The following is a 24,953-nucleotide window of genomic DNA, read 5'->3' on the forward strand; positions in this document are numbered from 1 at the left end:
GCAGCTCACACTGCATTGTTTAGCCAGGCCTAGGCTGCTGGGAAGGGGAACAGCTCCTGCCTCTAACATGGCTTAAAGCAGAGCCAGCTTCTCCCAGCAGCTGGGCTCCAGCACAGCCAGGCACCGCTCAGCCAGCACTGCTTGCTGCTGGTGAGCAGCCATGAGGGGTGTCCAGGGAATGCTCAGCACCCATCATCATCATCCTCCACCCATGCAGGGGTGAATCCTCCCCCACCATGCCATTCCCAAGGCTCCCACCTCCCTGGCACCACTGGAATGGACCAGGGCTGCCCACTTGTGCTGAAGCATGGATGGGGATGGGGAGCAGAGAGTGTGGCTGGGGCAGAGCCAGAGGAGGGATGGGGATGGGGAGCAGAGAGGGTGGCTGGGGCAGAGCCAGAGGAGGGATGGGGATGGGGAGCAGAGAGGGTGGCTGGGGCAGAGCCAGAGGAGGGATGGGGATGGGGAGCAGAGAGGGTGGCTGGGGCAGAGCCAGAGGAGGGATGGGGATGGGGAGCAGAGGGTGGCTGGGGCAGAGCCAGAGGAGGGATGGGGATGGGGAGCAGAGGGTGGCTGGGGCAGAGCCAGAGGAGGGATGGGGATGGGGATCTCCCCTGGCTTTGTGTAGATCCCAAGGCAGCAATCCCTGGCACAGGGATGGATGCAGCCATGGGGGTGGGATCCTAAATGGCTGTTGGCTGCAGCAAGGCCCTGCCCAGCAGTGGGGGTGCTGAGCAGGCAGGGCTGGTGCTGGTGGCAGGGGAGCCAGGCCCTGCAGCGTGGCCATGGCTGTGCTGGCCTCTGGGGAGGTGCAAAGTGCCCTTTCATGGAGGAGTCCCTGCTGCCACCCAGCCAGAGAGCACAGGGCTGGTCTGTGCTGCTCCTGGCCAGCTCACCTGCCCAAGGGGTCCTGCCCATGGCCCTGGGAGTGTGCTGAGCTCCACCCTTGCTCCATGCATCCAGCTCCAGGGCTTGGCTTCAGCTGAGAGGAGGCTCACAGCAGCTCCAGATCCCTCGTGGCGGCTCCTGGCCTCACACAGGTGGAGAAGCTCAGGAGGAGGCTGTGCCCTCATCTCCCATGCCCAGGAAGATCCCAGTGGGCACAGCCTGGTCTCCATCACCCCCAGCTCCGGGAGGATGCTGATGGGAGCAAGATGCAGGCCTGTGGTGCTCTCCCTTGCCCCTCCAGGTGGGGATGGGACCAGAATGCTGTCCCATTGCTGACTGCAGAGCACTGGCTCCCAGCTGGGGCAAATGCTGAGGACAGCACAATCGAGTCACAAATGTTATTCATGCCCTGGAGAGCTCCATGCACTGCTCCAAGCCCCACAGCTCAGCTCTCTGCCTCGGCTTGGTGCAGCTGGGGACCATGCAGGACCTCCCCAGGCCTCAGCCAAGAGCTTGCAGAAGCCTGGTGGCTCTGAGCCGTGGGCTTGGCACCGCTGTTGCCACCGTGGTTTTCCTGGGTGCCAACAGCCGGCCAGGCCTCACCCTGCTGGCTCATCCTGGGACCCCCCAGAGCTGCCTTCACAGGACCCTGGAGCCTCCCAGGCCACAGAAGCCTCTTCCTGCTGCTTGCAGCCATCCCAGGTCCCTGCCAGGCTGGTGGCCCCCAGGGGAGGGCAGCCTGGGGCCCCGAACCCCTTCTGAGCCCAGCACACAGCGAGGCTCTTCCCCTCGCACATGGCTTGGGCTGCCTTTGCTCTGGAGGGGGAGAGCCTCACTGCCAGCCTCCAGGCCGCTGGAACTCTTCTCCAGGGGGGTGCCAGGGGAGCATCACTGCAAACCCCCTCTGGGAGAAGGCAGGCAAGCTGCTCTCTGTGCTTCCCTGCCCTTGCCTGCTGCATGGCCACGTGGACCATGCCTGTGGGGTGCTCAGCTCCTGAGCACCGCTCAGTCGGATGTGTGCAGCACCACGCTCCACCAGCTCCCCAGGGAGGTGGATTTCAGCCCCAGAGCAGAAAGCAGCAGGCATAAAAGCCCAGGTTCAGCACACAGGAAGGTAAACCCCAGCAAGGCTGCACTTCAGCAAGGCCTGCTCCGAGGTGCTGGGGCTGGCACAGCCTTGGTGAGCCCAGGAGCAGCGGCAGCAGGGTGCCAGGGGACGTGGTGGCTGCACAGGGCTGTGCTTGTCCTGGGGCTGTCACAGAGCGACTGGACACTGCCCTGGCCGCTTGCTGCCACATCCCTGCTCAAACTCCCCTCCCACCACCAGGATCCTGGGCTTCACCAGGCAATAGCCACGGGGGGGACAGCTTGGGGCGGCTTCAGACACGGACTGAGAGCAGGGAAGGCTGCAAAGCCAACAGGAGGGACAGGGAAAACCAGGGTGAGGTCCCAGGGTGTCCTCTGGTGACAACCTGTGGGACACCTGGGCTGCAGCTCAGACTGGTCATGGACCTGTGGTGAGGTGGTGACAACTGGGCCCTTGCCAGGGGACAGTGTGGGGACAGCTCTGCTGGGAACAGAGAGGCTTTGATGGCTCATCACTGGAGGTGCATTGGGATGGGGGGGTGGGATGGGATGGGATGGGATGGGGTGGGGTGGGATGGGGTGGGGTGGGGTGGGATGGGATGGGATGGACTGGGATGGGATGGACTGGGATGGGATGGACTGGGTCAGGCAGAGCTGGCATTGGGTGGGGATGGGATGGGATAAAGGAGCAGTGCCCCATGCTGAGCCAGCTGCTGAGGAGGTCCTGGCTCTCAGCCTGATGCCAGACCCCAGGGAACTTTTGAGCCCTGGAAGGCACTCAGTGAAGCAGGAGGCCACCCCAAAATCTCCCCTGGTGCCTCTGCAGCTATCACCCAGTGCAGTGGGGTCAGGGCAAACAACCCCCCCGGCCCCCCAAGCCTTCTCATGGCACAGGAACACCTTTTCCCCATCTCCTAGAGCTGATGCTTTCCACATGGCACAGCCAGCCAAAGCAAACCAGGCAGCAGGCATGGCTGTGGTGAGAAGGACAAAGAGAGAGGTGAGAGAAAGCAGAGCAGCAGGGCAGGGGGGCTGGGAGCCTTCTGTGCAGGGTGTGCAGCCAAGGGAACACGGAGAGGCGAGATGTGTCCTTCCCAGGCAGCTGCCTGCTGCCCCTCTCCCCCAGCTGGTCCCTCTTGGCCTTGCTTGTCCTCCTCCATCAGTTCCCCACTGGGTATGGCCAGCTCCTGGCTTCATAGAACTTCTTCAGGCCCTGGAGGTTGACAGGGGGGAAGTAAGGACCCAGCCTCTTGCGGAGCCACCAGCTGCCCTGGGCGGCGTGCCTGCCCCCGGGCCGGCTGAAGCGGTACTTGAAGTGCTCTCCTCGGATCCACCTGCACAGACACAGGGCACAGACTGCTCAGGGGGGCTGCTGGAGCTGCCTGACCCTGCTGATGGCCCTCAGGGTGGACAAGCCAGCCTGGCTGGCTCCCACCCCCCGTGCCCCAGCCAGCCTTGCGGCACCAGCGGAGGTGGATGGAAACCTGAGCAGGGCAGGCTCAGGCTGGAGGGAGGAACTCCTTAGTGAGGGTGGGCAGACACTGGCACAGGCTGCCCAGGGAGGCTGGGGATGCCTCACCCCCAGAAGTGCTCCAGGCCAGGCTGGATGAGGCCTTGAGCAGCCTGGGCTGGTGGGAGGTGTCCCTGCCCATGGCAGGGGCTTGGAGCTGGATGAGCTTCGAGGTCCCTTCCAACCCAACCCATCCTATGAACACCTCCTCCCTCTCCCCCCCACCTCCCTCTCCCCCCCACCTCCCTCTCCCCCCCACCTCCCTCTCCCCCCCACCTCCCTCTCCCCCCCACCTCTCTTTACAACCAGGTTTGAAAGACTAAGAATAAAAGCAGGAAAATGACTTTTTTCCCCCTCTTTTGTTCTCCTATTCTGAGAGTAACTCTGAGTGACTCTGTGACTGTGACTGTGTGACTGTGACCCTGTGACTCTGTGACTGTGACTGTGTGACTGTGACTGTGTGACTGTGACCCTGTGACTCTGTGACTGTGACTCTGTGACTGATTCTGTGACTGTGACTCTGTGGCTGTGACTCTGTGGCTGTGACTGTGTGACTGTAACTCTGTAGCTGTGACTGTGTGACTGTGACTCTGCCTTTCTGGCCAGGACACTTTCAGCTACAGCCCCCAGCTCCCGCTCCAGCTCCCACCCCAGCTCCCCCAGCATCCCCCTGCCCCAGGCAGCGGCAGCGGCAGCGGCAGCGGCAGCTCGGTGCTGGGAGCTGCATCTGCTCCCTGCCCGCGCCGGGAGCTGACAGCAGGAGAGGTTTCTCAGGCAGTGCGGAAAGCAGCATTCAGCAGTGTCGCAGACACGTCGGGCGGCTGGCCGTGGCGCTGCGTGATGTAGGGCATGCTGACAAGGGAAGGAGCGCCCCGGGCCGCCGCCCCCGGCCCTGCCTTCATAAACTACCCCGCGGTGTAAAAATGTCAAAGCGGTGTCAGTGCTCATTTCCAACCTGCTCTGCTTCGCTACTCAAACACAAACGCTGCTACCGAGCAGGGCAGCCGGGGCCGCTGCCTGGCTCCCCGGCGCTGCTCCGCGGGCAGCCGGCAGCGCTGCTGCCTCCTGCGAACAGCGTTAGGGGACGGCTCCTCGGACGGCTGCCCCGGCCCCGGCACGCCCGGGGGAAGCAGGGGAGATCGCCGATGATGGAGAGAACTGCACCCAGTTAAAAGGTCTGCTGCAATCACATCTCAATTCAGATCTTGCCGGGGAGCCAGCGGCAGAGGCTCCCCCAGCCCCACGCCGCCGGCGGAGCTGCTCCTCACCTCCCTCCCCTGCCGGCAGCGCTTCTGTGCTCCGAGCCCAGCGCTGGGCTGGGGGGGAAGGGACCTGTAAAGCCCCTCCAGTCCAACCCCACTGCAGACAGCAGGGACAGCTGCAGCTAGAGCCCTGTCCAACCTGCTGGGAATGGTTCCAGGGATAGGTCAGCAGCCTCCCTGGAACTGGGTCTCACCACTCCCAGCAGAGGAAATCTCCACTGGCTAACCTGGCTCTCCCTCTTCTAGCTCAAACCATCCCCCCTTGTCCTCTCACCACAGGCCCTGCTCAAAAGCCTGTCCCCAGCTTTCTGATGGCCTGAGTCCTGCAAAGCCACCAGGAGGTCTCCCTGGAGCCTTCTCTTCTCTGGGCTGAAGAACTTCAGCTCCCTCAGCCTGGCCTCAGAGCAGAGGGCTTCCAGCCCCCAGATCATCTCCATGCTCCCCTCTGGCCCTGGCTCACCAGGCCCATGTCTCTCCTGTGCTGAGGACTCCAGAGCTGGTGGTGTCCTGGCTGGAAGGCAAACACAACAAGCACCTTCCTGCCTCCCCACCCAGGAGCACGGGAGGCATCCCTGCCCGCGGCAGGGGGTTGGAGCTGGGTGACCTTCAGTGCCCCTTCCAAGCTAAACCATTCCAGGATTTCAAGAGTCTGTAAGATCCAGGGAGGAGGAACCTGCACAAGGCCAAGGGCTGGGGAGTTTGCAGTCTCAGTGGAGCTGTGCTCCTTGAGGAGCTGAACCACTCCCAGGGGTGAGCTATCAAGCTCTGGTGGGCCACAGCTCAGAGCTCTTCGCTGCCCTGCACTGGGAGAGCTTCCCTAAGGTTCAGGATTCCCTGGGACTTCGCCTCTGCTCCATGGAAGTACCCAAGAGACTTTAAACGGCTGCAGCAGTCAGTGTGGGGCAGGAGAGGGGAACTTTGGGTGCCTCCAGGCATCAGAACATCTCTGAGCAGCAAAATGCAGTGGCAGAACCCAGGCCCTGGGCATCTTCTCTGTCCTGGGATTAGAACCTGGAGCCTGTGGGAAGCTTTCCTCCAAGGCTCAGGGATGCAGAGGCTGCAGGACTTGCAGAGGTCAGAGCTGCTCCAGAATGCATCATCCAGCTGGGTGCCTTGGGCCTGAAGGCACAGGGTCTGCAAACCCCTCAGAGCTGCCTCGCTGGACCTGCTCCTTGCTCTTGGGATCTGGGGAGCAAACCCCCCCCAGAGCAACTCCTGTCAGGGCTCACAGGGTTCAGAGGCATCACTTGGACCCTTGGGCAGCTTGTGACTTGAGTGAGACACACACATGGTGGTCACCCAAGAGACTGCTGCAGGCTGCTTGTGACTTCCACTGCTCTGGGGCTCAGGCAAAGGCCTTCTGGCTGCTGGAAGGGATCCCCAGGACCCTTCTGACACAGGGAACTGCATGAACCTCACTGCTCAGAAGAAATGGGAAGAGCTTCAAGGTGGTCATGAAGAAGTTACCTGGCTCTGCCTCCATGAAAAGAGACCAATGGCCCAGGAGGTCACTCAGAAGGGTGAGCAGGACTCAGGCTTCCAAGGAGGCAGAAGGGTCAGGAAGGACAATCCCAGCTGCCAGCACCTTCCCAGGATTTACTGAGTGAACCTAAGCTGGAAGCTCCTGCTGGCTCCTGGGGAAGCACCAAGTGCCACATCCAGGCAGGGAAGTGGCCTGGGAGGAGCATCAGGCTGCAGCAGCTGAGCCCAGCCTAGGACCCTTAGGAGACACACAGGGAGGAAAGCAGCACTTGAGAGGCCAGAAACAAGACAGGGTGAGGTGAAGCAAGCCAGACATTTCCCCTCCAGGAGATGGAAAACCCTCTCTGCTATGACAAAAACAGGGACATGGGACAGAAGGCCTCTCTGGCAGCTTCTCCTGTGCCTGGGAGGTGCTGGTGGAGCACCAGCTGGTGTGGAAGAAGGGAGGAAGGATCAGAAGGACAGGTCTGTGAGGAAGCTGGGGGCAACCTTCTGAGCAGGGCCTGCTGGGCCAGGACAAGGGCAGATGGTTTGAACTAAAAGAGGGAGATTCAGAGTGGAGAAAAAGAAGACATTGAAGGTGATGAGAGCCTGGCCCAGGCTGCCCAGAGAGGTGGAGCTGCCCCATCCCTGGCACCACTGCAGGCCAGGTTGGTTTGGGCTCTGAGCAACCTGCTCTAGCTGCAAAGGTCCTTGCTGACTGCAGGGGGGGTGGACTGGGTGGGCTTTAAAGATCCCTTCCCATCCATCCCATGATGCTGTGACCACCAGGACATCCAGAAAGCCCTTTGGGGGTCCCTTCCCATCCATCCCATGATGCTGTGACCACCAGGACATCCAGAAAGCCCTCTGGGGGTCCCTTCCCATCCATCCCATGATGCTGTGACCACCAGGACATCCAGAAAGCCCTTTGGGGGTCCCTTCCCATCCATCCCATGATGCTGTGACCACCAGGACATCCAGAAAGCCCTCTGGGGGTCCCTTCCCATCCATCCCATGATGCTGTGACCACCAGGACATCCAGAAAGCCCTTTGGGGGTCCCTTCCCATCCATCCCATGATGCTGTGACCACCAGGACATCCAGAAAGCCCTTTGGGGGTCCCTTCCCATCCATCCCATGATGCTGTGACCACCAGGACATCCAGAAAGCCCTTTGGGGGTCCCTTCCCATCCATCCCATGATGCTGTGACCACCAGGACATCCAGAAAGCCCTCTGGAGCCCCTTCCGCCCCAGACCCTTCCGTGATTTGCGGAGCCTGTGCCAGGACCCTCTACACAAACCCTCCCTCTCCAGCACCACCCAGATGGGGCCAAGCCACAGCCTCGAGATGAGCCCAGCCCAGGGCTGCAGCTCCTCAGCACTGAGGCTGACATCCCCCCCTCGGCCCCGGCAGATGCCCGGCAGCAGCTGCGCCGTCGCCCTCCGGAGCCCGCCTCGTACATCAGCCGGTTATGACATCTCCCAACTGGATGTGTTAGAAATTAGCAGCACTCCTGGAGCTGCTGGGGTGCAGGGCTAAATCTCCCAGACAGCTGAAATTAGTTCCAGAGGCTGCAGCTGTCTCCTTGCAACAGCTGAGGGGTTCCAGGGAACAAGCAACCTCCCCCTGCCCCGAGCCGTCGGGTTCTGTTAGGATTAATGGTCTGACAGGGCAGGGAGGGGGGAGAGGGAAGAAAGGAACCAAAACATGGGGAAGTCTCTCTGCTTTGGTGGGGGAGGGCTGCTGTGGGGTTGGGTTTTTTGCCTTGGGTGTTGTTTTTTCTTATCTGGAGGTTCCCCACTTCCCTGTAAATCAGGCAGCAAGTGGCAGAGGCAAGCACAAACTCTGCCGCAGCAGAGCCTCCAGCATCGGCTCCCTCGCTCAGCCCGGCCCTGAGAGCAGCAAGGGTCATAAATTCATCCTGGCCCCAGCCTGCAGAACGAGGGCAGGCTTCAGGCCTTGGCTTGCAGCGCTGCTGGCTGAGGCTGCTGCAAGGTTTGGTCCTGCAGAGCCAGAGCAAGCCAGGGGCGGTTTGGCCTCCTCAGGCTGGAGGAGGCTGTGAGCGACCTGCTCCAGCAGGAGGTGTCCCTGCCCATGGCAGGCAGCTCAGAACTGCATGATCCTTAAGCCCCTTTCTGTCACTCTGGTTTTAACCCTAGGGACAGGTTGGACAGAGAGCTTCAGAGGCTGTGTCTGTAGCAAGGGCAGAGCAAACCTTGGAGGAAGGACAGCTGCCTGCCCCTGGGGCTCCTCTCAGCAGCCAGGGCTGCTGCTGGCATGGACAGCCCCAGCAGGAGGGTTTCAGTCTGGCAGGGGGGGTGGGCATGTGGCTGCCAAGGCAGGAGCTGCCCTTGCCAAGGCTGATGCCTCCCGTGGCACATCCACAGCACACAGTGAAGCTGCCCCACAGCTGCTCCTGCCACTGCTGGCACCCCGATGCCTTAGGATGAGCTTTGGCCTCCCTGGCAGCCTTGCAAGGCTGAGGTTGCTTTCACCAGCAGGAAACTTTCTCTCTGGCCAGCGGAGGGACTGAGTTCTGAGCACTTCAGACCCGGGGAAGCTTTCCTTTTCAATGACTGTGCTCAGGCAGGGAAGAAAGGAGCTGCACCAAACACTTCACCGTGGCAAACCCAGGGAGGAAGCCACCAGAATCACAGAACAGAATCACTTTGGCTGGGAGGGACCTTGATGGCCACCAAGTCCAACCTTTACCCCAGCACTGCCAGGGCACCACCAGCCCATGGCCCTCAGCACCACAGCTCCAGGGCTCTGAAATCCCTTCAGGCACAGGGAACTTCACCACTGCCCTGGGCAGCCTGGGCCAGGATTTGATACCCTTTTGGGGAAGAAATTGTTCCTCATGTCCAACCTAAACCTCCCCTGGTGCACCTTGAGGCCATTGCCTCTTGTCCTGTCCCTTGTTCCTTGGGAGCAGAGCCCAAGCCCCACCTGGCTGCAGCCTCCTCTCAGGGAGCTGCAGAGAGCAAGGAGGTCTCCCTCAGCCTCCTCTGCTCCAGGCTGCACACCCCCAGCTCCCTCAGCTGCTCCTCCCCAGCCCTGCTCTCCAGACCCTTCCCAATCTCTTTGCCCTTCTCTGGACCCTCTCCATCCCTCCAATGTCCTTCTTGGAGTGAGGATTCGAGGTGCAGCCCCAGCAGTGCCCAGCCCAGGGGCACAATCCCTGCCCTGCTCCTGCTGCCCACCCCACTGCTGCTCCCAGCTGGGCTGCCGGTGGCCTTCTTGCCCCCCTGGGTGCCAGGACACGAGCTGGGGCTTTTCCAGCAAGGTGCTGCTGTGGCTGGGCTGCAGGTCCTGCAGTGGCCATGGCTTAGTACCAGAGACCCTGAGCACTCCAACCCAGGCCTGGCTTTGCTGCTTTTGCTTTCTCCCCTCCTTCTGCAGCAAAACTCTGATTATTGGGGGGTTGTTTTTCCTTGCTTGTTGCCCTGTGTTTCCAGGAGGGGCTGTTAGCCACTTCTGCATTTCTCAGCCCCCCTCCCCAGGCTGAGATTTATGGTGGCTGCTGCTTTATGAACCATCCTGCCTCACAAGGATGTTTTGTGCCCCCACCCTGCACAAACAGCCCCGGTGCCGGGAGGAAAGCTCCGCGCTCCGCCGGGCTGGGCCCTCAACAATGCCCTCATTTTTAATCACTCACCTGGTTCTCATTTTGAGCTTTATCACACTTGAGCAAATGCTATAATTTCTGGAGCTGTAAAGGAGCTACCAGCTTTGGTCTCAGAAATTTCATTTTGAAGGCATTAACTCATTCTGAAGGTCCCTTGGCTGGGGGAGGTGTAGAGTTTCCATTAGCAGCAGAGACTCCGTGGAGGATGGAGGGAAATGTTCTTATGGAAAGCAGCCCCTGCCCCTAATTATTTAGTCTAGCAGGGAGTGAAAATAATTAAGGCTCAAAATTCCCTTTAGAGTGGAGGAGTCAGGGAGGGGGAGAGAGGGGAGGAGAAGGAGCTGTGGTGTTCTGCCTGGTTCCAGCCAGCTACTGGAGGAAGCTGAACTGTGGTGGGCACAAACCTGGGTAGATAAATTAGATGGACACAGAGAGAGAGAGATAGAGGGAGACTGAGAAAGAGAGGAACAGAGGGAGAGAGATAGAATGATAGATGAAGAGGGAGAAACAGAGAGAGAGAGACAGAATGGTGGATAGATGGATAGATGGATGGATAGATGGATGGATAGATAGATGGATAGATAGATGGATGGATAGATAGATGGATGGATGGATGGATGGATGGATGGATGGATGGATGGATGGATGGATGGATGGATGGATGGATGGATAGATAGATGGATAGATGGATAGATAGATAGATAGATGGATAGATAGATGGATGGATAGATGGATAGATAGATAGATAGATGGATAGATAGATGGATGGATAGATGGATGGATGGATGGATAGATAGATGGATAGATGGATGGATAGATGGATAGATAGATGGATAGATAGATGGATGGATAGATAGATGGATGGATAGATGGATAGATAGATAGATGGATGGATAGATGGATGGATGGATGGATGGATAGATAGATGGATAGATAGATGGATAGATGGATAGATAGATAGATGGATAGATAGATGGATGGATAGATGGATGGATGGATGGATAGATAGATGGACGGATAGATGGATGGATGGATAGATGGATAGATAGATAGATGGATAGATAGATAGATAGAAAGATAGAATGCTAGATAGACCTCTGCCCCAAGGCCAGGCTGAGGGAGCTGGGGCTGTGCAGCCTGCAGGAGAGAAGGCTCCAGGCAGACCTCACAGCAGCCTGCCAGGACCTGAAGGGCTGCAGGAAGGCTGCAGAGGGACTGCTCCCAAAGGGCTGCAGGGACAGGAGCAGAGGCAATGGTTTGGAATGAGAGCAGAGCAGATTGAGATTGGATGTGAGGAACAAGTTCTGCCCCAGGAGGCTGCTGGAACACTGCAGCAGGTTGCCCAGGGAGGTGGCTGAGGCTCCATGCCTGGAGCTGTTCCAGGTGAGGCTGGAGAGGGCTCTGAGCAACCTGCCCCAGGGGAGGATGTCCCTGCTGCCTGCAGGGGTTGGCCTGGATGAGCTCTGGAGGTTCCTTCCAGCCCAAACCCTTCCATGATTCAATTTGTCTGTGGTCAGCACTGAGGATCATAGAATCCCAGCCTGATGTGGGTGGGAAAGGACCTTTCAAGCTCATCTAATCCAACCCCCTGCAGCCAGCAGGGACATCCCCAGCCAGAGCAGGTTGCTCAGAGCCCCAGACAAGCTGACCTGGGGTGGTTCCAGGCTTGGGGCATCTCTCATCTCTCTGGGAAGCTTGGGCCAGGGTCTCACCACCTTCAGTGTAAAGAACTTCTTCCTTCTCTCCAGTCTGAACCTCTCTCTTTCAGTTCAAACCATCCCTCCTTGCCCTCTCACCACAGGCCCTGCTCAGAAGTCTGTCCCCAGCTGTCTGTTTGGTCCCTCTAGGGTAATATCAGTGCAGTGCCCATGTCCCAGGGGTCTGGATTTGGCTTGCTAAACCCCAAAGCACGACCCACAACCCGGGGTCAAGGGTAAAATGGGTTGTGGAGTCTGGGCCAAGCCAGCAGGAGTGGCACTAAATTGCCAGTTGCATTTCATGCCACCCAAACCCACAGCAGAGCCACCCAAACCTGCCAAAGCAGAGCTAATGCCAGGGCCAAGGCAGCTGACAGCCCAGCCCTGGATCCTGATCCCTCCCTGCTATAAACTGGCTGCTGAAGAGTGAAAACAGAAGCTGGGCTTTGGTTCCCCCACGGTGAGGCATGAATCAAAGCCCTGCCTGACAGCACCCACGCTGCTGTGTGGTTACTGAGCAGACCTCCTGAGCTCCTCTGCATGCTCTGCAGTCCCCAGCCCACAGGAGCCAGCAGGGAGGAAGAGCTGCTCTGCATTTTGCTCTGAGCTGCTGAAGAGTTCACTTTTCACCTGCTACAGAGCACAACCAAAGCCCTGAGGCACCACCTGGAGAGATGGAGAGAGCCCAGGGGAGGCTGGGAAGCTGCTGAGGGGCCCTGGAGCAGCTCTGTGAGGAGCAGAGGCTGAGAGCCCTGGGGCTGAGAGCCTGCAGCAGAGCAGCCCCAGAGGGCAGCTGAGCAATGCTCAGCAAGAGATAAAGGCTGGGGGGCAAGAGGCTGGGGCCAGGCTCTGCTCAGTGGTGCCCAGGGACAGCACAAGGGGCAGGGGGCACAAACTGGAACCCAGGAGGCTCCATCTGAGCAGGAGGAGAAACTTCTTTGGTGTGAGGCTGCTGGAGGCCTGGAGCAGGCTGCCCAGAGAGGCTGTGGAGTCTCCTCTGGAGAGCTTCCAACCCCCCTGGGCACTGTGCCCCTGGGCAAGCTGCTGGGGGTTGCTGGTTGTTTCCCAAGCTCTTCTGCTCTGGTGCAGGCCAAGTTCAGACACAGACCCAGCTCCCAGGATAAACCATCTTGGGTTGTGTAACCCCTACCAGAAAAGGACCTCTGGTGAAAGGTAGAAGCCCTCAGTGGGACAGGTGGGCAAGGAGTCTCTCCTCAGAAGGTTCTGGGGCCAGGCTGTGGCCAGGCTGAGAAACATCAGCAGGGTTCATGAGGAAGTTCGTTCCACATGGTGCTGTGAACCTTCCTCCTTGTTTGCTGTGCATCCTAAGAGCCTCAAATGGAAAATATTAGCAAGAGCATAACATCAACTTGAGTTGATCCAAAGCTCCCTGAAAATGTTTTCTCAGCTAAAAATAACCCCAGCAACAAAACAGAGACCTTGGTGCAAGATGTGCCTTTGTAGGAGACCTGGGGGGTTTCAGCCCTGCCTGCTGCTTGCTGCTGTTTGCTCTGTCCCTTGGTGCAGAACACAAACACTGCCAGGAGAGGCCACACAAACCACCACTGCTGCAGGGCTGCTTCGTGGAAATGGCTCCTTGGGCCTGAGCTCTGCCAGGGACCAGGGCACAAACCCTGCAGGGGATGGGCAGGGGACCAGCAGTCGCCACTGCTGGCCAAGAGAAGCCACATGGATGGACAAGGAGCACTGGATGGAAGCTGCAGCACAGGAGCTCAACACCAGGAGGAACTTCTTCACTGGGAGGCTCCCAGAGCCCTGGAGCAGGCTGCCCAGGGAGGTTGTGGAGTCTCCTACTCTGGAGCCCTTCAAGGCCTGTCTGGATGTGTTCTGTGTGACCTGAGCTGGGTTGCATGGTCCTGCTCTGGCAGGGGGTTGGTCTTGATGACCTCTTTGGGTCCCTTCCAACCCCTGGCATCCTGTGAGCTGTGATCCTGTGATGGAGACCTTCACAGAGCCTCTGGGAAGGGGCTCAAGCAAAAGGTCAGCACCAGCAAGGTGCTGGAGCACCATCTCTTCACAGGGTCCTCACCTTCACCCCCCTCTGCCTGAGGGTTCCACCAGATCCCAGCCCCACCAAGAGAAACCAGGGCTGCCCCTCCTGGCCAGGAACAGCTCCTTGGAGCTGCCCAAGCCTCACAGCTCACCGTGGGGGCTCTCTGCCTGCAAAGGGGTTGGTTGCCAGCAGGGACAGGGTCTGCTCCTCCTGGGCCAGCAGCTTCCCAGCCAGGTGGATGATCCACTCGTTCTGCTCATAGGTCTGGAGGAAGGAAGGAAGAGAAGCATCAGACACTGCTGGGCTTGGCATGAGGAGCTGGCAGCAGGGCAGGCTTAGGTTGGCTGTTAGGAAGAATTCCTTCACCCAAAGGATCATTGGGCACTGGCCCAGGCTGCCCAGGGAGCTGCTGGAGCCACCATCCCTGGAGGTGTTTAAAAGACACCAGGATGAGCAGCCCAGGGCCATGGTCCCACAGTTGTGTGCAGGGAGATGTCAGCCTCTGGCTGGACCTTTCCAGCCAGGAGGTTCTGTAACTGTGCTCTTCCCACCCCACATCTGTGCCCCTCAGCACCCAGCTCCCAGGAGCCACACTCCAAGCTGTGCTGGCAGAACCTGGCCCTGCCTTTGCTCCCACTCCAGGAAGCCAAACATCTCTTGCTCTTCACAGAGACCCTTGCTGAGGCTCCACAGAAACCATTTCCCTTCCTGCTGCCTTTCTCTGCCTCCCATTTCCATTAAGCCTTTTCCCCTCCCTCCTTCTCTTGCCTGTGTCCCTAACTGGATTTTTCCCTGCCAGCAGCAGGGGACACTGTGGGAAAGCAAAACCCAGCAGCTGTACCTGCAGGGCTGGGACTAAGGCAGAGCAGGGAGGCAAAGCTGCTCTGCAAAGCTCCTCTCACCCAGAGTTTGTTATTTGTGTTGCTAAGGGCAACAGGAGGGAAAGGAGATGGAAACCACCAAATGCTGGTGGGAAGGTCCATCCAGTGGCAGCTCTGCCTCACAGGGCTCCTGATCCATGCTCTCCACATTCTAGAACAAACCCACAGTCACTAAACCAACTGCTTTAAAAAGCTGGGGCAGAACTTGTTCCTCACATCCAATCCCAATCTGCTCTGCTCTCATTCCAAACCATTGCCTCTGCTCCTGTCCCTGCAGCCCTTTGGGAGCAGTCCCTCTGCAGCCTTCCTGCAGCCCTTCAGGTCCTGGCAGGCTGCTGTGAGGTCTGCCTGGAGCCTTCTCTCCTGCAGGCTGCACAGCCCCAGCTCCCTCAGCCTGGCCTTGGGGCAGAGCTGCTCCAACCCCCTGAGCATCTTCCTGGCCCTCCTCTGTCCCAGCTCCATCAGCTCCAGGCCCTTCCTGTGTTCAGGGCTTCAGAGCTGGCCCCAGCCCTGCAGGTGAGGCCTGAGCAGAGCAGAGGGACAGGATCCCCTCTCTCCATCCCTGGCCAGGCTGCTCTGGATGCAGCCCAGGCTGATGTTGGCCTTCTGTGCTGCAAGCTCACACTGAAGCCTGCCTCAGCCCCAGGAGGCTCTGCTGCAGCACAATCAGCTCCCTGGCTCACATGGCCTCCAAGCCTTAATGAGCAGCTCCCTGCACAGCAGAGTTTGGACTCCTGGTTTGTGAAGTGTTTCTCTTGTAAAATTTACAATGTCTGGGCCCAGCAAGGCTGTGGTGAGAAATCTCCACCCAGAGCAGGGGAGCAGGGAAGGCAGGGAGCAGGGATGGGGAAGGCAGAGAGCAGGGATGGGGAAGGCAGAGAGCAGGGATGGGAAAGGCAGGGAGCAGGGATGGGGAAGGCAGAGAGCAGGGATGGGGAAGGCAGAGAGCAGGGATGGGGAAGGCAGAGAGCAGGGATGGGGAAGGCAGGGAGCAGGGATGGGGAAGGCAGGGAGCAGGGATGGGGAAGGCAGGGAGCAGGGATGGGGAAGGCAGGGAGCAGGGATGGGGAAGGCAGGGAGCAGGGATGGGGAAGGCAGGGAGCAGGGATGGGGAAGGCAGAGAGCAGGGATGGGGAAGGCAGAGAGCAGGGATGGGGAAGGCAGGGAGCAGGGATGGGGAAGGCAGGGAGCAGGGATGGGGAAGGCAGGGAGCAGGGATGGGGAAGGCAGGGGTTGAGCTCCTCTTGGTTGAGCAGGTGAGGTGCTGGCCTGCAGCCCAGCTCTGCATCCTGTGGGCAGTACAGAGCTTAGGGCAATCCTCATGTTCACAGCATCTCAGCATGGGGGGGCTGGAAGGGACCTCTGGGGTCACCCAGCCCAAGCCCTGCTCCAGCAGGGCACCCCCAGCAGCTTGCCCAGGGGCACAGTGCCCAGGGGGGTTGGAAGCTCTCCAGACCAGGAGACTCCACAACCTCTCTGGGCAGCCTGCTCCAGGCCTCCAGCAGCCTCACACCAAAGAAGTTTCTCCTCCTGCTCAGGTGGAACCTCCTGGGTGCCAGTTTGTGCCCCCTGCCCCTTGTGCTGTCCCTGGGCACCACTGAGCAGAGTCTGCCCCCAGCCCCTTGCCCCCCAGCCTTTATCTCTTGCTGAGCATTGCTCAGCTGCCCTCTGGGGCTGCTCTGCTGCAGGCTCTCAGCCCCAGGGCTCTCAGCCTCTGCTCCTCACAGAGCAGCTCCAGGCCCCTCAGCAGCTTTGGAGCCTCCCCTGGGCTCTCTCCAGCAGTTCCCTGTCTGTACTGACCTGGGGAGCCCTGAACTGGATGCTCCAATTCAGCTGCAGGCTCTCTGGGGCAGGGCAGAGGGGTAAGACTCTCCCTTGCCCTGCTCAGCACACTCCTTGTTGGCCTTTCTTTGCCACCTCTGGGTTTGCAAAACAGTTGAGCTGGAGCTGGAGTCAGCCAGTGGATGAATAAAGCAGCATGACAGATGCTTTCAGGTGGGCATGGAGCCGTGCCCTGGGCTCATCCTTAGGCTCTGGATCTTCAACAAGCACACAGACAGCTGGGGGCTGACCCTGCACAGTGATGCAGGTCCCCAGCTGCTGTCTTCATCCTGACTCAGGCATGGAGCAAGACTCCCACACCTGCTCCTGCCCCCCAGGAGCTTTGCCTTGGTCTCTTCTCCCAAGGAGGAGGCAAAGGGACAAGAGGAAACAGCCTCAAGCTGCACCAGGGCAGGCTCAGGTTGGACATGAGGAACAATCTCTTCCCCCAAAGGCTTTGCAAGGCCTGGCCCAGGCTGCCCAGGTGGAGTCCTCATCCCTGAGGGGGGTTCAAAGCCCTGGAGCTGTGGTGCTGAGGGCCTTGGGCTGGTGGTGCCCTGGCAGTGCTGGGGTAAGGGTTGGGCTGGATGACCTTCCAGGTCTCTTCCAACCAGACCAGTTCTGGTCCTATGAGCCCATGCTTGGGAAGGCAGCAGCTCCCCAGGGGAGGCAGGTGGTGCAGCAAGGCTTTGGGCACCAGCTCTTAGACCTTGTGGGGAAGGCAGCCAGCTGGCAGAGCTCTCATGCCACCCCTGCCCTGGGGCAGCAAAGCCACTTTGAGCCAAGGGGAGCCCAGGAGGGAGGCACAGCAGCCACTGCCTGCATGGACAAGGTCTCCCTTGGTGTTGATCAGGCCATGAGGGTCTATCAGCCTCCTCCAGCTCCTGGGCATCCCATGGCAGTGAGGAGGGGAAACCTCTGCTGCCTACAGCTCCCTCCAAGGAGCCTGGAGCCAGCTGGGGTTGGCCTCTTGTCCCCAGTCTCAGGTGACAGAATGAAAGGAAATGGCCTGAATTGTGCCAGGGGAGGCTTAGGATGGGGGTTAGGAAAGAAATCCTCTCCTGCCAGAGTGGTCAGGGGCTGGCAGAGGCTGCCCAGGGAGGGACCTCTGGAGATCAACTCCAACCCCTGCCAGGGCAGGGGCACCCAGGGCAGGGCACCCAGGGCAGGGCACCCAGGGCAGGGGCACCCAGGGCAGGGCACCCAGGGCAGGGGCACCCAGGGCAGGGCACCCAGGGCAGGGGCACCCAGGGCAGGGGCACCCAGGGCAGGGCACCCAGGGCAGGGGCACCCAGGGCAGGGCACCCAGGGCAGGGCACCCAGGGCAGGGGCACCCAGGGCAGGTCACACAGGGACACATCCAGCTGGGTTTGGAATGCCTGCAGAGATGGAGACTCAGCAGCTCTCTGGGCAGCCTGCCCCAGGCTCTGCCACCCTTCAGTTACAGAGGTTCCTCCTCATCTTTAGAGGGAACTCCTGATGCTGCAGGTTGTGCCCCTTGCCCTGTCACTGGGCACCACTGAGCAAAGCCTGGTCCCATCCTGCTGACCCCCACCCTGCAAGTATTGATCAGCACTGATCAGATCCCCCTCAGGCTCTCTCCTCCAGACTCCAAAGCCCCAGGGCTCTCAGCCTTTCCTCCTGCCAGAGCTGTTCCCATCAGCTCTGCCATGCTGCAGCTCTTCAGCACAGATGCTGCAGCTCCAGCCAGGGTGGGAGGCTCCTCAGGCAGCCCGGGGCCGTGGCAGGCATCATATGTCAAGTGGTGATGAGGTGCAAAGAGGAAGCTGTCATGAGCAGCACAAAGGGAAGGTAAATATCTTCCCCCCAAGACTTTGGCTTTTCTGCAGCCTGTCAGAGCTGGAGGTGTCAGCTCCCTGCCTGGCCACTGCCAGCACCCTGCAGCAGCAGCAGCAGCAGCCCTGTGGCTGCCTGCTCTGGGGCAGATGCTGAGCCTGGCAGGGCTGGAGGTGTCAGCTCCCTGCCTGGCCACTGCCAGCACCCTGCAGCAGCAGCAGCAGCCCTGTGGCTGCCTGCTCTGGGGCAGATGCTGAGCCTGGCAGGGCTGGAGGTGTCAGCTCCCTGCCTGGCCACTGCCAGCACCCTGCAGCAGCAGCAGCAGCAGCCCTGTGGCTGCCTGCTCTGGGGCAGATGCTGAGCTGTGGTGCAGAGAAAGCCCAGAACCTCTACCAACAAATGAAAGCTAATCCAGGGCTGAAGCCCCCTGGTTTATGGACTCTGTAAAGCACTGCATGGGGCTTGCAGGACTTGCCTGGCTCCACAAACTTCTGCTGGGCTTTCAGGCTGTGGTTTCTCATCCCCTCTGCAGCTCCTGGGTCTAAAGAGCATCGGGACGGTGGGGAACCTCTGCTGGCTGCGGTGTGGGGAGGACAGCAGCACAGTCAGCCCTCCCTGGGCTGAGAGGATCAAAGGTACAGCTCACAGCTTCCAGGCAAACGCTCTGCCACTCCAGAGGGGATTTCCTTCCAGGCCTGAGAAGGTATTGACATGCCTGAAGGCCCAGACTTGAACAAGCCTCCTGCTGAGCCCAAGCTGCCTCTCCTTGTGCTCCCCAGGAGCCATCCTCACTCTGCCCTTCAGGAGGGCTTTCCTTCCCCCTCCTCTCTGCTCCTTTTGCCAATCTCTTCTAAGAACAGGATCTCAAATTGCTTCACAGAGATCTGGGTGCACCAGAGAGGCCATGGGAAAGCCTCCAGCTGCAGTGGGCCTGGGATGCACAGGCTGGGATGGCTGCAGAAAGATCCAGCTGCAGCTGCTGCCACCACAGCAGGGAGGGGATGCAGTGCAGGACTGGGGCACAGCTCTGGCAGCAGCCACTTGGATGGGAGGTGAGGCTGTGAAGATGCTGAGGGGCCTGGAGCAGCACAGCCTGGGGGGTGCTGAGCCCTGGAGCAGGCTGCCCAGAGAGGCTGTGGAGTCTCCTGGTCTGGAGAGCTTCCAACCCTCCCTGGGCACTGTGCCCCTGGGCAAGCTGCTGTGGGTGCCCTGCTGGAGCAGGGCTTGGGCTGGGTGATGCCCAGGGGTCCCTTCCAGCCCCCCCAGGCTGGGCTCCTGTGCCATACAATGATCAGTTGTACAAGTTTCCCTCCTCTCCTCGCCTTCAGCTGATGGCTGCCCCCTGTTTGCTGCCCCCTCCTGAGGAAAGGCTCTGAGGCCCTCTCCATCCCCCTGCAGCCAGCAGGCAGCGTCCCCAGGGGGCTGTGGGTGCCTGCTGCCAGCCCTGCTGAGCCCTGCACACCTTGTGAGGCAGCTCTGCCCCTCTGTGCCACCACTCTGCAAGGCAGCAGCAGCCCAGGGCCTTTCCCAGCACCTGTACAGCTCTGGCTGCTGCTGAGGGACAGGGAGAAGCCTCAGGCCAGATCCCCAGGAGCTCCCCCCAGGAGCAGCAACCACCCTCGAGGAACACAACCTTCCTTTCTGAGCAGAGTGAACTCAGCCAGGGCTGCCAGCCTGCCCCAGCCAGGCCAGCACACTCTGCCTCCATCCCTCTGGCTCTCCTGGGCCAGCCAAGGCTGCACAGCCCCCGGGGCACCTACCTGGAAGGCAGCGAACCACATGAGCCAGTCCAGGCGGTAGTGGTAGGGGGAGATGAAGCATGGCCTCCTCTTCAGGGCCCCAGGCTTGCACTTGAACTCATACTCCTCCCAGACAGCAGCAGGGTCGTTGGGATCCAGGCTGGCTGTGCCCTGAAGGACGACTTCTGTTCTCTCCTTGGTGATGCTGTGGGACACAACATGGCACTGTCACTCAGGGCAGGGGCAGGGCAGGGGCAGGGAGCTCAGGGCAGGGGCAGGGCAGGGGCAGGCAGCAGGGCAGGGGCAGGGAGCTCAGGGCAGGGGCAGGGCAAGGGCAGGGGCAGGGAGCTCAGGGCAGGGGCAGGGAGCTCAGGGCAGGCAGCAGGGCAGGGGCAGGGAGCTCAGGGCAGGCAGCAGGGCAGGGGCAGGCAGCAGGGCAGGGGCAGGGAGCTCAGGGCAGGGGCAGGGCAGGGGCAGGCAGCAGGGCAGGGGCAGGGAGCTCAGGGCAGGCAGCAGGGCAGGGGCAGGGAGCTCAGGGCAGGGGCAGGGAGCTCAGGGCAGGCAGCAGGGCAGGGGCAGGCAGCAGGGCAGGGGCAGGGAGCTCAGGGCAGGCAGCAGGGCAGGGGCAGGGAGCTCAGGGCAGGGGCAGGCAGCAGGGCAGGGGCAGGCAGTGGCCTCAGGGCACAGCTGGGGGCTCCAGCTGCAGGAACCTGCCTGCCCAGCACATCTTTGATCTGTCCAGCAGCAAGGTGCATGGAAACCCTCCCCCACTGCCTGCCCCCAGCCTGGGGCTGCAGCACTCCAAGGAGCCCACAGAGGGGACTGCAATTGGTGGCTTTGCCTCTTAGCTCCGAGCCCTCCACTGCCCAAGGCACTGAGAGCACAGTGAGGCTCTGCCAAGGCCCAGGCCAGCATCTCTCACCTGCACTAACTGCTCCAGCCCTTGTCTCTGGTCCAGAGCAGGATGCTGCTGGCTGTCTTGGCCACCTGGGCACACTGCTGGCTCACATTTCCCCAGCTCAGTCCTGCCTCTGCATTTTGAAGGTCTGGCCCTGAGGCCTTCTGCTTCAGGACCAGCAGAGCACCTTCCAGCTGGGACCACTCCAGCACCCCCTTGGTGAGCCTGGCCCTCCTGGCAGCCCTGCTGCCCATGGGATGCTGAGCTCCAGCTCAAGCCTTGGGCAGGGCACCCTCAGTGAGCCCAGGTTAAATGGCCACAGCTGCCTGAGCCTGTGGGGGTGGCTGGCCCCATATGGAGCCCCCCCAGCAGCTGACTCTTGGGGTACCATTAACAGCTGTCTCTGCACCACCCCAGCTGGAAGAGAGGTCTCCTGGAGCTATTAGTCAGCAGGAGGAGGAGGAGGTAAGGTGTGAGCCAATGCAGAGCAGGCCAAGAAAAGCAGCAAGTGGAAACCAAAGAGCCCCCTCCAGACCCAGCTCTGGAGAGCAGCAAGCACCCAGCCCAGGGCAGCTCTGCTGCCTGCCTGCCTGCAGGCCCTCCAGGGGCAAAGCAAGCTGGTGGAGCAGCAGGAAGGGCAAACTGCCCTGAGAAAGACATCAAGCCCAGGGGAAAACATCACCCCCAAGCTCTCAGGGAGCTGCTGGTGACACTTGTCTGCACTGCAGAGCTGCAGCCCCCAGCACCACCACAGAGATGCAGCCCCCAGCACCACCTGAGGTTCTTACAGCTTTGGTTCTTCCTCTTCCAAGCCAAGAACCCCAAAGCTTGGAAACACAAAGCCTCCACCTTCTCCCCCTCGAGGGCTTCTAATGAGAGATGATTACAACCCCAGAAATGCTCAGCATGGAATCACAGAAGGGTTTGGGGTGGAAGGGAGCTCCAGAGCTCATCCAGGCCAAGCCCTGCAGGCAGCAGGGACATCCTCCCCTGGATCAGGCTGCTCAGAGCCCTCTCCAGCCTCACCTTGAACAGCTCCAGGCATGGAGCCTCAGCCACCTCCCTGGGCAACCTGCTGCAGTGTTCCAGCAGCCTCCTGGGGCAGAACTTGTTCCTCACATCCAATCTCAATCTGCTCTGCTCTCATTCCAAACCATTGCCTCTGCTCCTGTCCCTGCAGCCCTTTGGGAGCAGTCCCTCTGCAGCCTTCCTGCAGCCCTTCAGGTCCTGGCAGGCTGCTGTGAGGTCTGCCTGGAGCCTTCTCTCCTGCAGGCTGCACAGCCCCAGCTCCCTCAGCCTGGCCTTGGGGCAGAGCTGCTCCAACCCCCTGAGCATTTTCCTGGCCCTCCTCTGGCCCTGCTCCATCACCTCCAGGCCCTTCCTGTGCTGAGTGCCCCAGAGCTGGGCACAGCCCTGCAGGTGAGGTCTGAGCAGAGCAGAGGGGCAGGATCCCCTCTCTCCATCCCTGGCCACACTGCTCTGGCTGCAGGCTGCCCTTGGCCTCCTGGGCTGCAAGCTCAGCTCCTAATTGTTGCCTCCATTTAATGGAGTTCTGGGTTCTGCAGCCAAGTTGCATGCTCTGGACTGGGCTGAGTTATGAGGCATGGCCAGCTGCCCAGGGGCTGGGAGCAGGCTGTAAATCAGGGACACCAAATTACTAATAAAAGTTTGGTCCTACTGTGTGATTCCAAACCTGTCAGGTTTCACATCATCCCATATCCATTATGGGCTGCAATCCTCCTTTTATTGGTTTGCACAGGCTGGAATTACAAACACATTACAGCAGCATTTCATCACATGCTGCTTGGGCCCTGCTGAAACAGAAACCCAGGGCTGCAGAAGGGAAGGGGGAAAAGCAACCCAAAGAAAACAGCCTCCTGCAGCCTCACCTCTCCAGCCCTCAGAGGACCACAGAGCTGCTCTGGCAGGGAAGGACCTCCAAGCTCATCCACCCAGCCCAACCCTCAGCCCAACCCCACCGTGGCCACCAAACCCTGGCCCCAGGTGCCATGGCCACAGGGCTCTGGAACAGCCCCAGGCATGGGGACTCCACCCCATGGAGTCTGCCAGGAAAAGCTTTCCCTAATGTCCTGCCTCTGCCAGGAAAAGCTTTCCCTAATGTCCAACCCCAACCTCCCAAGGGGAATTTTCAGACCACTTCCTCTCCAATCACAGTTTCAGGACATCTCCTCTCCTTCTCTCACCTGGTACAAGGGAGCAGAGCCCAACCCCAACCTCCCTGCAGCCTCCTCTCAGGGAGCTGCAGAGAGCAAGGAGGTCTCCCTCAGCCTCCTCTTCCCCAGCTCCCTCAGCTGCTCCTCCCCAGCCCTGCTCTCCAGACCCTTCCCCAGCTTTGCTGTCCTCCTCTTGGCCCCTCCAGCCCCCAGTGTCCTTCTGGGAGGCCCAAAGCTGAACCCAGGATCCGAGGTGTGGCCTGCCCAGGGCACCATCACTTCCCTGCTCCTGCTCTGCGCAGCACTGCTGAGTCAGAGAGGCCCAGGGCTTATTTCTGCCTCTCCCAAAGCCAAGCAGGAGCTTCAGCAGGTCCCCCTGCTCTGTCTGGTGTGGAGACACCTAACCAGGGGGGGTGGGTGGTTTTCCCCTAACTCTTTTCTTTCCAGAGGAATTTGTGCTATGTGAGAACATCTTCTGCACCTGATGTGCTCCTCTGCATCTCCACTGCTCATGGGGAGACCTGCCCAGCCAGCCCTCCCAGCAGCCAATGCTCTTCACCTCTCATAAGCCCTGATTAACTCCTGAGGCTTCTCCTGTGTGCTGCCTTCAGAGCTGCAGCTCCCAGTGCTGAGCTCAGGCCTCTGGGCAGCAGCCCATGGTCCCATGGTATCACAGTATCACAGTATCACAGTAACTAAGGTTGGAAGAGACCCCAAGGATCATCAAGTCCAACCTGTTCCAACAGACCTCACAACTAGATCATAGCACCAAGCGCCACGTCCAATCTCCCCTTGAACACCTCCAGGGACGGCGACTCCACCACCTCCCTGGGCAGCACATTCCAATGACGAATGACTCGCTCAGTGAAGAACTTTTTCCTCACCTCGAGTCTAAACCTCCCCTGACACAACTTGAGACTGTGTCCCCTTGTTCTGGTGCTGGTTGCCTGGGAGAAGAGACCAACCCCCACCTGGCTACAACCACCCTTCAGGTAGTTGTAGAGGGCAATGAGGTCGCCTCTGATCCTTCTCTTCTCCAGGCTAAACAACCCCAGCTCCCTCAGCCTCTCCTCACAGGGCTGTGCTCAAGGCCTCTCCCCAGCCTTGTTGCCCTTCTCTGGACACGTTCAAGTGTCTCGATGTCCTTCCTAAACTGAGGGGCCCAGAACTGGACACAGTACTCAAGGTGTGGCCTAACCAATGCAGAGTCCAGGGGCACAATGACCTCCCTGCTCCTGCTGGCCACACTATTCCTAATACAGGCCAGGATGCCATTGGCCTTCTTGGCCACCTGGGCACACTGCTGGCTCATGTTTAGGCGGGTGTCAATCAGCACCCCCAGGTCCCTCTCCGTTTGGCAGCTCTCCAGCCACTCTGACCCCAGCCTGTAGCTCTGCATGGGGTTGCCGTGGCCAAAGTGCAGCACCCGGCACTTAGACTTATTAAATGCCATCCCATTGGACTCTGCCCATCTGTCCAGTCGGTCAAGGTCCCTCTGCAGAGCCTTTCTACCCTCTAACTGACCAACCTCTGTTCCCAACTTGGTGTCATCTGCAAACTTGCTGATGACTGACTCAACCCCCTCATCCAGATCATCAATGAAGATGTTAAAGAGGATGGGGCCCAGCACTGATCCCTGGGGGACGCCACTGGTGACTGGCCGCCAGCCGGATGTGGCACCATTCACCACCACTCTCTGGGCTCGGCCCTCCAGCCAGTTCCTAACCCAGCACAGAGTGTTGCTGTCCAAGCCACGAGCTGACAGCTTAGCCAGCAGTCTGCTGTGGGGGACGGTGTCAAAGGCCTTGCTGAAGTCCAGATAGACTACATCCACAGCCTGCCCCACATCCACCAGACGGGTCACCTGATCATAGAAGGAGATCAGGTTGGAGAGGCAGGACCTGCCCTTCCTAAATCCATGTTGGCTGGACCCGAGCCCTTGGCCATCCTTCAGGTGCAGTTATTGCCGCCAGGATAACCTGCTCCATCACTTTCCCTGGCACTGAGGTCAGGCTGACTGGTCTGTAGTTTCCAGGTTCCTCCATCCGTCCCTTCTTGTGGATGGGGACCACATTGGCCAGTTTCCAGTCACC

The 24,953-nt window shown here is 60.0% G+C and overlaps 1 protein-coding gene across 1 annotated transcript in view; it reads right to left on the reverse strand.

Annotated features, from left to right (window-relative positions):
• Nucleotides 1-3,047: 3,047 nt before the first annotated feature.
• Nucleotides 3,048-24,953, reverse strand: part of LOC104297406 (lipase maturation factor 1) — an 81,397-nt gene continuing 59,491 nt past the window's right edge. Inside the window, exons 8-10 of the mRNA XM_054180225.1 lie at nucleotides 19,810-19,993; nucleotides 13,702-13,814; nucleotides 3,048-3,308 (exon numbers count right to left, since the gene is read on the reverse strand). Of these exons, the coding sequence (XP_054036200.1) occupies nucleotides 3,134-3,308; nucleotides 13,702-13,814; nucleotides 19,810-19,993 (472 nt within the window). The 3' untranslated portion in view covers nucleotides 3,048-3,133. The remainder of the gene's footprint in view (nucleotides 3,309-13,701; nucleotides 13,815-19,809; nucleotides 19,994-24,953) is intronic.

The sequence above is a fragment of the Dryobates pubescens genome, chromosome 4, assembly GCF_014839835.1.
Source record: "Dryobates pubescens isolate bDryPub1 chromosome 4, bDryPub1.pri, whole genome shotgun sequence".
Taxonomy (NCBI): Eukaryota; Metazoa; Chordata; class Aves; order Piciformes; family Picidae; genus Dryobates; species Dryobates pubescens.